This window comes from Hypanus sabinus, chromosome 10, assembly GCF_030144855.1.
Source record: "Hypanus sabinus isolate sHypSab1 chromosome 10, sHypSab1.hap1, whole genome shotgun sequence".
Classification (NCBI taxonomy): domain Eukaryota; kingdom Metazoa; phylum Chordata; class Chondrichthyes; order Myliobatiformes; family Dasyatidae; genus Hypanus; species Hypanus sabinus.
The window spans coordinates 18,682,301-18,694,695 of NC_082715.1; the positions used below are offsets into that span (position 1 = coordinate 18,682,301).

The window sequence follows — 12,395 nt, forward strand, 5'->3', positions numbered from 1 at the left end:
ATCAGGCAGGTTGTTTGGGAAAATCAGGTTGGAAATGGATCTCAAGAGAGTGAGTTTGTTGAATGCCCATGAGATGGCTTTTTCGAGCAGTTTGTCATTGAGCTCACTAGGAGATCAGCTATACTGCATTCGGTGTTGTGTAGTGAACTGGAGGGGATTAGGGAGCTTAAGGTAAAAGAACCCTTAGGAAGCAGTGATTGAGTTCAACGTGAAATTTGAGAGGGAGAAAGTAAAGACTGACATAGCAGTATTTCAATGGAGTAAAGGAAATTACAGTGGTATGAGAATGGAATTGGCCAAAGTAAATTGGAAGGAGAAGCTGGCAGGGATGACAGCAGAGCAGCAATCGTGTGAGTTTCTGGGCAAACTGAGGGATGTGCAGGATATATGTATTCCAAATATGAAGAAATACTAACTTGGCAAAATAGTACTACCGTGGCTCACAGGGAAATTCAAAGCTAATGTAAAAGCAAAAGAGAAGGCATAAATCAAAACAAAAATTATTGAGAAGACAGAGGATTGGGAAGCTTTTAAAACCCTACAGAGAGCAACTAAGAGAATTATTAGGAGGGAAAAGATGAAATATGAAAGCAAGCTTGCAAACAATATCAAAGTAAATAGTAAAAAGTACGTTAAAAAGTAAGAGAGGTGAGAGTGGATATAGGACTGCTAGAAAATTAGGCCACAAAATAATAAGTGGGGACAAGGAGAGGGCAGATGAACTGAATAAGTATTTAGCATCAGTAGTCACTGTGGAAAACACTAGCAGTGTGCCTGATGTTGAAGGGTACTAAGGAGAGCAGTTAATTATACAAGGGAAAAGGTGATCAAAAAGCTGAAATACTTAGGGATATGTAAGTCATCCAGACCAAATGAACTGCACTCTAGGGTTCTAAAAGAGGTAGTGTTAGAGAGTGTGGAGGCATTAGTAATGATCTTTCAAAAATCGTGGGACTCTGGCATGGTGCCAGAAGTCTGGAAAATTGCGAATGTCACTCCACTCTTTAAGAAAGGATATCTAAGGGTATGACAAAGGGTCTCAGCCCAAAACATTGACTGCTCGTTTCAATGCATGCTGCCCGACCTGCTGAGTTCATCCAGCTTGTTTGTACATGAGGAAATTATAAGCCAGTTAGCCTGACCTCAGTGGTGGGAAGATGTTGGAGACAATTATTTAGGATGAGGTTGCAGAGTACTTTACGACACAGGACAAGATAGGACAAAGTCAGCTAGGTTTCCTTAAGGGAAAATCTTGCCTGACAAACCTGTTGGAATTCCTTGAGGAGATTACACATAAAATAGATAAAGGGGATGGAGTGGATGTAGTAGATTTGACCTTTCTGGAGGCCTTTGACAAGGTGCCACACATGAGGCTGCTTACCAAGTTAAGACCCCATGGTATTACAGGAAATTTACTAACATGGCTAGAGCATTGGCTGAATGGTAGGATCAGTGAGTGGGAATAAAAGGATCCTTTTCTGGTTGGCGGCCAGTGACTAATGGTGTTCCACAGGGGTTAGTGTTGGGACCGCTTCTCTTTATGCTGTATATAACTGATTTAGATGGTGTAATAGAAGGCTTTTTTGCAAAGTTAGCAGATGATACAAAGATTGGTGGAGGGACAGGTGGTGTTGAGGAAACAGGCAGAATGCAAAAGGACTTAGATTAGGAGAAAGGGCAAGAAAGTGGCAAATGAAATACAGTGTTGGAAAATGCATGGTCATGCACTTTGGTAGTAGAAATAAATGTTCAGACTATTTTCTAAACTGAGAAAGAAATTCAAAAATGTGAAATGCAAGTGGACTTGGGAGTCCTTGTGCAGAACACCCTGAAGGTTAACTTGCAGGTTGGGTTGGTGGTGAGGAAGGCAAATGCAACGTTAGCATTCATTTCAAGAGGTCTAGAATACCAGAGAAGGGATGTGATGCTGAGGCTTTATAAGGCACTGGTGAGACCTCACCTTGAATATCATGGACAGTTTTGGGCTTCTCATCTAAAAGATGTGTTGGCATTAGAGAGGGTTCAGAAGAAGTTCACATGGATGATTTCGGGAATGAAAGGGTTATCTTATGAGAAACTTTTTATAGCTCTGGGTCTGTACTCACTGAAATTTAGAAGGATGAGGGCAAATTTCATTGAAACATTTTGAATGTTGAAAGGCCTAGACAGAGCAGAGGAGGAAAGGATGTTTCCAATGGTGGGGCAGTCTCGGACAGGAGTGCACAGCCTCAGGATAGAGGGGCATCCATTTAAAACAGAGATGCAGATAAATTTATTTAGCCAGAGGGTGGTGAATTTCATGAGTTTATTACCAGGGGCAGCTGTGGACTCCAGGTCATTGGGTGTATTTAAGGCAGAGCTCGATAGGTTCTTGATTGGACTTGGCATCAAAGATTACGGGGAAAAGGCCCAGTGAGTGGTCCTGAGAAGAGGAAAAAGGGATCAGCCATATTTGAATGGCAGAATAGACTCTATAGGACAACTGGCCTAATTCTGCTCCTATGTCTTATGGTCTTGTGGTCTAACATTGCGGACCAGTAGGCCTGTTCCTGTTTTGTACTCTTCTATATATTCTTCATATAATTTTCTAAGTTTGTATGTTCTATAATTCAGTATTGAACATTTCAGGTCTTTAATCAGACCTATGGAGAAGCGTGTGGACTGGATTGATAATTGGATTAGACTTTATTTGTAATGCCCACTGCGGAACAGATGCATTTCGAAGATTCAAACCCTTGTTTCACTTTAGCCAAATTCCTTGTTTTGAGCTGCCATTATTTAAGTCTTAGTTGTTTTCCACATGTCAATCTGACATTTCCTTACTGGGCTCTTTATTCCCTATGCACTACAGAGCATGACATCTCCCATTACAAGTGATATTCAGACTCCCTACCTGTACCATGTTCTCAGCTCTTTATGCATTGCATCTTGGAAGCACAACAGTTTTTAGATCAGTTTACATTCTACTGTTGTGCAGGCTCAGCCATTTGGAACAGTAACCACATGCTCCATACAGGTTCCTGCTGGGCATAGAATACTGCACTATATGTCATCATAATGGTAGTCACTGTACTTAAAGATAATTCAAGAGACACAAATAATTTTAAAGTCTTCGAGAGACTGAGGTATACTGTACTGATGGACACATTTCTTTCTTATTGTTGCATGTCTTTGTACTTTTAATGTCTCAAGAGGAAAACACATAATGAAGGAACCAAGGAGATTTTAATTACAGTAATTTTGTGTCACACCTCTATCTTTGCTATGACATTAGTATAGAATTTTGCTCACAAATAAACATATAATTTTCTGCCCACAGTGCACCACCATTATTAGGAGTGATTCCTCATGCTTTCATTATCTTTTTATGAAGCTGGTACATCCTCAATAAATTCAGTCATAACAGATGCAAGTGATGCATGTGTGTATTAGGGAAGCAGATAGTTTATAGATAACCTCATCCAAGGCTTCCTGTTGGTTGGGAATATTGAGCTAAACTGGAAATACACCAATGTAGATTTTCAACTTGCCATTCACTTTGGCTAAGGGATTTTACTTTTTAAAAATACACAATTTTAATATGATTATGCCGAACAATATGAAATGATTTATCATGAATGAATTGTATCATGGGATGAAACAGTGAAGCGGAAGTTGAGAAGATGAATTAGTTACAATCATTTCAAGCTGGGAATGGTGAACCTTTGGATTTGACCGCCAGATGGGTTAGTGAGGCAGAAACTGGGTAGCAAATTGAAATGTGGAAGAACAACAGAATATAAAATATTTTGTTTTTGAAGTCAGCAGCAGGACAGATTGCTTTTACCTAGTTCTGAACATTTTCCTATGAATTATAATAACCCTTCATTTATCGAACCAGTGAACAACATTTTTTTTACTCAACTCATTTCTACCATTGCATTTTTGAAGTTAGTAGAGAAACCCATCCCCCTCTCACACACAGGCGTTGTTTCTGTACACTTGTGAGACTTAATTCTATGTCAATTTAGATTTCCAGAATCTAGAACAATATTGTGTGATCGAGACATAATGGTAGCTTTAAAGCTATCTCATGATAGTTAAAGCAACACACACAAAATGCTGGAGGAACTCAGCAGGTCAGGTGCCATCTATAAAACTTAATAAATAGTCAATGTTTCACATTAAGGCACTTCTTCAGGACTAAAAGGGAAAGGGGAAGATACCAGAATAAAAAGATGTGGGGAGGGGAAGGAGGTTTGCTAGAAGGTGATAGGTGAAACCAGGTGGGTGGAAAAGATCAAGGGCTGGAGAAGAAAGAAACTGATTGGAGCAGAGAGTAGACAATAGGAGAAAAGGAAGGAAGAGGGGACCCGGGGGAAAGTAACAGACTGGTGGGCACAAGTGAAAGGTCAGAATGGGGGATAGAGGAATGGGAGAGGGGGTGGTTGCTCACCTGATGGAGAAATCAATACTTATGTCATCAGACTGGTGACAGAATATAAGCTGTTGCTCCTCCACCCTGAGGGTGGCCTCATCTTGACATAGGAAGAGGCCATGGATCAACACATCAGAATGGGAATGGGAACCAAAATTAAAATGCCTGGCCACTGAGATGTCTCACTTGTGGCAGATGGTGCAGAAGTGCTTGATGAAGCGGTCCCCCAAATTACAACGGGTCTTACCAATGTTGAGGGAGCCATGTCAGGAGCACCAGACACAGGAGATTCGCAACTGAAGCGTTGCCTCACGTGGAAAAACTGTTTGGGGCCCTGAGGGAGGTTGTGTACGGGCAGGTGTAGCACTTGGGCTACTTGCAAGGGGTAAGTGCTTAGTGGGAGATAAGTGGGGAGGGACAAATGGACAAGGGAATCATGCAGGGAGCAATACCAGTGAATGTGGAGGGGGAGAGGTAAAAATATTTAGAGGTAGGTCCCTTTGGAGATGGTGAAAGTTGCAGAAGATGATGTGTTGGATATACATTATCCTCTGCATGCTAGCTAATAAAGGTTCAGAATTTTATTGCAACTTATCATATTTATGAATTCAACTATTATATAGAGCTGCAACAAAAAGAAAACATTTAGCCATGCAGACTGTTTATCTAAACACTTCCACAGCCTTTTTAACAGGATTACTGGAGAATTAACTTCTTCAATTTATGCATTGGCTGTTAAGCTGGCAAACTGGAAGATTATCCTGTTGCACGTAAAGCAAGAAAACCAAGAATGATAGAAAATGTCCAGTACTTTACCGTTCAATAATCATGTCCTTTTTTCTGAGCAGACTCTCCTTTATCTTTAACTGTGCATCCTTTTGACATGGGTCATGGTCTAACTGGGTGGGGTACACCATTGAAACCTGCAATGGTGACTTAGTGTGCATCTGAAGAGGAAAATAAGAAAGGCAAATTTAATAAACATTTCAGAATTCATTGACTATGTTCAGTTGATATTGATTAGAATCAAAGTTCAGAGTAAATTTTATTAACAAAGTACATATGTGACACTATATACAACCCTGAGATTCATTTTCTTGTAGGCATACTCAGCAAATCTATAGAATGGCAACTGAAAGATCTACCAGAGTGCAGAAGACAATGAAAATATAAATAAATAGTAATAAGTAACAAAAAAAAATTGGATAAAGATTCCTTGAAAGTGAGACAATTAGTTGTAAGAACATTTCAATGATGGGGCAAGTGAGTGTAGTTATCCCCATTTCTTCAAAAGCCTGAGGGTTGAGGGCTCATAACTGTTCTTGAACCTGGTGCTGTGAGTCTTGAGACTCCTTCTGTACCTAGGCATGGTCTAGATAGTGGGGGTCGCTGATGTTGTATGCTACCTTCCTACAATAGCATTTCATGTACATATGCTCAATGGTGGGATGGGAGTTAGCCATGATGTAGTGGGCAGAAAACTCTACTTTTTGTATAATCATGAAGAATAATTGACACCGTATAAAATATTTCTACCAAGAAACAAGATACTTAAGAAATTACCTTATATAATCATTATTTTTCTGTCTTACCATCACCATCTTGCTTTCATTCACAGTCCCTAGCATACTTAAAGAAAATCCATAATAACATTTGCCATATTTGGATTTTTCAAGCTGGATTTCTGGCCTTGAAGATGCACATGTTGCTCTGTTCCTGTAACCTATTTAGAATCTGGTTTATAATATCACTTACCTTGAAAATCAGATCGCTCTATGTTTTATGTTAAATGTAACCAATTAACGTCTATATTGGGGTTTTAATCATCCTCTAATATCAGACAGATTTATTAAATTTCATATCTATCACTTTTTTCAGTTTCATGGAGTCACAGAGAAGGACAGCACAGAAACAGGTTCTTTGGTCCATCTCATCCCTGATGAAACCATTTGAACAGCCCATTCAAACCATTCAAGCTTATAAAAAATATTTCAAGTTAGATCATTCCAAACTAAGTTTTATTGAAGGACCCTCACCATCCAGGACATGGCCTTCTCTGCTATGATCAAGTAGGAGGTACAGGAGCCTGAAGACACACACTCAACATTCTAGGAACAGTTTCATCCCCCTCCACTATCAGATTTCTGAATGGCCCATGAACACTACCCTGTTATTCCTTTTTCTTTGCACTATTTATTTAATTTGTAATTTATAGTAATTTTTACATCTCTTCATTGGACAAATTTTATGTCATAAGTGAGTGATAATAAAGAAAGGGTAATTCATGCATCTAAATGATCTCTGAAATGTAATCCTCTGATGCAAGAAACCAGAATGATAGAATTAATGTGTAGGGTTAATGGCAATATTTCAATTGATAAAGTGGTAAAGCTTAGAGGTTTATAAATTATTTTGTACTTAAAAATGTATACTAAGTGCTATGGGAGACCCATATCACTTCTAGCCACGGACCACAACAGCAATTATCCAATTGCACACAAGACTCAAGGCATCATGGATAGAGAGATCGGCCTTTCACAGTAAACCACACATGTCCCCTTCTTCTGCTAGCTCCACACTCAGTAAAACAGTATAGAAAATAGGGTGGCACTGTAGTCTGGTGATTAGCGCAAGAGTTTAGAGCTGTAAGATCAGGGTTCGATTCCCATTTCCATCTGTAAGGAGTTTATACGTCCTCCCCATGACAGCATGTCTTTCCTCTGGGTGCTCCGGTTCCTTCTCACACTCCAAAGACGCACAAGTCAGTAAGCTGAGGACATGTTATATGGTGCCAAAAGCATGGTGACAGCCCCTAGCACATCCTCAGGCTGTGTTTGGCTTTGATGCAAGTGACACATTTCAATCTATGCTTCAGTGTAATGTTACAATTAAAGCTAATCTTTAATAGAGCACATCACCCTTCCCAAGAGTGAATAAAGACACAGTGGCGTTGGGTTACTCTGTAAGCAACAAAGTGCATAATTTGTTTTTTATTTGTTTGGAGATACTGTACAGAATGGGCCCTTCTGGCCCAACAAGCCACGCTGCCAGGGAACCACCTATTTAACCCTAGTCAATTCAGAATGACCAATTAACCCACTAACTAGTACATCTTTGGACAATGGGAGGAAACCAGAGCACCTGGAGAAAACCCATGCGCCCTTGGGAAAGACATACATACATTTTACAGATGGCAGAATTGAAGTCCAAACGCTGACAGCCCAGGCTGCAGTAGCACCAGAATAACTGCTATACTACCATTATGTCAGTGTTACTAAATCTAATGTTGGGATTCAAGATAGTGTTGTCAGATATGAAGCAGGACTTAAAGAACATTCTAAAGCAAGGAAGAGATGGAGCAGAGTTCGGAAACATTCCACAGTTGTGTATTCAAAGTTCAAAGTAAACTTATTATCAAATAACATATATGTCACCACATACAACACTGAACTTCAATTTCTTGTGGGTATACACAATAAATTTATAGAAAAATAACCATAATAGAATCAATGAAAGACAGCACCAACTTGGGTGTTCAACCAGTATGCAAAAGACAACAAACTGTGCAAATATAAAATGAAATAAATAAAAATAATAAATAAATATTGAGATGATGAGATGAAGAGTCCTTGATAGTGATTCCATTGGCTTTGGGAATGTTTCAATGAAGAACAAATGAAGTTGAGTGAAACTATCCCCTTTGTTTCAAGACCCTGATGATTGATGGGTACTAACCACCCCTGAACCTGGATCTTAGATGGTTGTAGGCTCAAGATGGTTACAGAAATATGGAGGGAGCCACAGTGAAATTAATACAATGAAGACAACTTCAATTGAAAAGAAAAATATACTGCACATGTAAGTAGTCTAACGTGGAAATAGAAAATGCTGCTAGTGTGGAGATGTTGTTTTTCTATGAAAGAGAATCAAAGTTCATCTTTCAAGCTGAATGAAGTCTGTACTGACAAAGGGTCTTTGACCTGAAATGTTGATGCTATATTTTCTTTTCTCAGATGTGACCAAACTTGCAGAGAATTTCCAATATTCATAAACACGGCAAAGTCTGGAAATGCTGGAAATCAAAAGCAACACACATAAGTTGCTGGAGGAATTCAGCAGGTCAATCAGTATCTATGGAAATTAATAGATAGTTGATGCTTTAGACTGAGACCCTTCTTTAGGACTGAAGAGGAAGGGTAAGACACCAGAATAAAAAGGTGGGGGGGGGGGAGAGGGAAAAAGTCTAGCTAGACAGGTGAAGCCAGATGGGTGGGAAAAGTTGACAGCCAGAGAGGAAGGAATCTGATAGAAGAGGGGAGTGGACCACAGGAGAAAGGGAAGGAGCAGGTGACCCAGAATGAAGTTCTAGGCAGGTGAGAAGAAGTAAAAGGTCAGAATGGGGAATAGAGGAACCGGGTGGGTGAAATAGGAGAAACCGGTAAGATTGGAGGGTATATTTTCTTTTTGTTCAAGACAACTGTAACATAGTAGTATTGTCTGACTGGGAGTTATTGTAGGTCAGGGAACATGGAGGCAATGTAAGCTGAACAGTTTTGGAGGAGCTCCGACAGATAAGTTGTTGAGAATGAGTGAGAGAGACATAGAGCTATACAACATGGAATCAGGTTTCTGGCACAGCTCGTCTGTGCTGACTATGTTGCTTAGTCCATTCTTCTCTATTTGGCCCTGGTTGCTCCAAAGCATTCCTATCCATGTATCTGTCCAATGCCTTTAAAATGTCATAATCGTACCTCCTCTGCCACATCATCTGGAAGCTCATTTTATAGACTCACCCCCCCTTTGTGTGAAGAAGTTGCCCCTCAGATCCCATTTAACGTCTTTCCTTTCACTTGAAAACTATACCCATTACTTTTAGACGCCCCTTTCTAGGGTGAACAGGTGGCAGGGTGGAGACACATCTCTACCAAAGGAGATGTAAAGTGCTCATTCCCTGCGCCAGCTTGCAGATCACCCTTAGGCAGAGTGTAGCACCTGCTTAGCCCCCAGTCAGGGTCACGTAGGAACAGATGGTGGATGGTTGTATGAGCAGCTGGTGCATACAAGAAGTCCTGGTTTTGCGACTACTGACACCAGGCAGACAATCCCTGAAGAGTATTACTAATGACTAGGGTTACCTGTCTTGTAAAGACACTTCCCAGCAGAAGGCAATGGCAAACCACTTCTGTAGGAAAATTTGACAAGAACAATCATGGTCATGGAAAGACCGTGATCACCCACGTCATACGATATGGCACATAATGAATGATCCTGGTGGATGAAAACTGTTTACCTTAACTTACCTATGCCACTCATTATTTTGTAAATCTCTACAAGGTCTTTCCTCAGCCTCCTATGCTATAAAAAGCCAATCTGGAAAGTGAAGCATTATTTTCATGTCCAGGAAATCCACCTTCACATTTTATTTTTATTGGATTAAAAGTGTTTGGTTCCATTTTCTAACCTTCCTGAAGGTTAGATGAGGCCTTTGCAAGTACCCCACACATTGGCAGCCCTATAGTACTCAGCCACTTTCTTTGGCTCTTTACAAATCCAATCCCCAGTATTCCATAAGACCATAAGACATAGAAGTAGAATTAGGCCAATCAGCCCATCAAGTCTGTTCTGCCATTTTTCATGGCTGATGTATTATCCTTTTCAACTCTATTCTCCTGCCTTCTCCCCATAACTTTTGACATCCTTACTAATCAAAAATCCATTAACCTACACTTTAAGTATTTCTGAAGTACATTATCATGCAGAAACATTGCCAATATACCTTATATTGCTGTCTTCATCTATAAACGTTGAAAGCCTATGATTAGCTGTCTCAAGTGAAGCATTGACCTTTAATTAATTCTCTTGCCTAAATGTCATTTCTGGGTTTAATTAATTTTGCTGGTGAACAAGCACTTGAGAATTTATAACTGCAGACCTTAATGTTTTGTGCAAGATAACTGCATATTGCTAGCTGAACGCAGAGAGCTCTTGAAAGGAATAATCTTATGGTGTCCATTAAGCTCTAAGAATGATTGCTACATCTGAAAGGAATAGTTCAGATATTCTGAAATAAAAGCAGATACTATATTGTCACTCAATTTGTATCCATTTGTGGCAAACGTCTACAGATGGTTGGTGGAAATTGTGCTGACTGTCTGCATTATGGTCTGGTGTGAGAACACCAAAGCCTTTGAATGAAGAATCCTACAAAAAGTAATGGTTTCAGGCCAATACATCATGGATAAAACCATCCCAACCACTGAGCACATCTACATGAAACATTGATGTTGAAAAGCAGCATCTATCATCAAAGATCCTCACCACCCAGCCTACACTCTCAACCATAATGCTCTTGAACAAAAGGAAATAACAACACTCATTTTGTTTCTGGTAGTCTCACTTTAAGGACTCTATATCTTGTTATTTCATACTTGTTACTTATTGCTATTTATTTAGATTTGCATCTGCACAGTTTGTTGTTCATTGATCCTGTTTACAGTTACTGTTCTGTAGATTTGCCAAGTATGCCTACAGGAATAAGAATCTCAGGGTTTAAATGCATAACTTGTTTGTCTTTAATTCATTTTTAATATCACCTTTTCACATCCTTTCTCCCCACCTCCCATTCTCTCCCATCTTCTCTCTATATCCAGGCTTCTCTGCACCATTCATCTTTTCCCCTTCCTCCAAATTCACTCTCCCTTTTTGCTTTTTGCTCATTTTCATAAAATATCTCTAGCATTGCTTCCAACATTTGTACCACTGGACTGTTGCCCACAAAATAACAAAGTTCACAACAACAAGTCAGAGATAATAAACATGATTCTGAATAGTTAACTGGTTGATTTAGCATCGGGAACGTATTGAATAAGGAAAAGTCACAGTTTGGAAGCTTTGTTGGAAATGGAAAATACAAGGAGTTGGAAGTTGTTATGGAAATTAAGTGTCCTGCTGTATCACGACTAGACATAGCCTGATAATTTTGTATATCGTTGGGTAGATGGCAGCGTTACAGCTGAACTAGAACACCCTGCTCCCTGGACTGGAAAACCATGGTTTGTCCTGGAGTACCAAACTTTAAAACTAGAGTTGAGATTTTGGTCCTTTGTCAGTCAGTCATTTTTATTGGAACTGAATCATAGTGGCTGAAAACTGGCTCTGTGTTAGTGGGAGCTCAGAGGCCAAGGTGGATTACCCACTCTGTGATCCTGGCTGATAGACTGCTGGCCACTGAGACAACATTGGCTATGTTCTCCTGCAATGAGTCATAGAGTATTATAGAGCACAACAATGAAGAAACAGACCCTTCAGCCCATCTAGTCCATGCTGAACTATTATTCTGCCTACTTCCCATTGACCTGCACCTGGACCATAAGCTCTCCATACCCCTTCCATTCACATACTTATCCGAACTTCTCTTAAATGTTGAAATTGAACCTGCTGGCAGCTCATTCCACACACTCAATGACCTTCAGAGTTCCCGCTCATCTTTCCCTTAAACATTTCACATTTCATCCTTAATCCATGACCTTTAATTCTAGTCTCACCCAACCTCAATGGAAGAAGCCTGTTTGTATTTATCCGATCTATACCCCTCATAATGTTGTATACCTCTATCAAAACTTCTCTTATTACTCTATGCTCCAGGGAATAAAGTCCTAATCTATTAAACCCTTCCCTATAACATAGGTCCTCAAGTCCCAGCCACATCCTTAAAATTTTTCTCTGTACTCTTTCAATCTTATTGATATCTTTCTTGTAGGTAGTTGACCAAAAGTGCACCCAATACTCCAAATTGGAACCTCACCAATAGTGAATACAACTTCAACATAACATCCCAACTCTTGAACTCAGTACTTAGATTTATAAAGGTCAATGTACCAAAAGATTTCTTTATGACCCAGCTACCTGCGATGCCACTTTCAAGTGAATATGGACCTGTATTCCCGGATCCCACTGTTCTATCACATGCCTCAGTGCC

At 39.8% G+C, this 12,395-nt stretch overlaps 1 protein-coding gene across 1 annotated transcript in view; it reads right to left on the reverse strand.

The window, feature by feature from the left end:
* Positions 1 to 12,395, reverse strand: part of cep85l (centrosomal protein 85, like) — a 317,796-nt gene that overhangs the window by 68,652 nt on the left and 236,749 nt on the right. Inside the window, exon 4 of the mRNA XM_059981465.1 lies at positions 5,234 to 5,364. Coding sequence (XP_059837448.1) covers positions 5,234 to 5,364 — 131 coding nt within the window. The remainder of the gene's footprint in view (positions 1 to 5,233; positions 5,365 to 12,395) is intronic.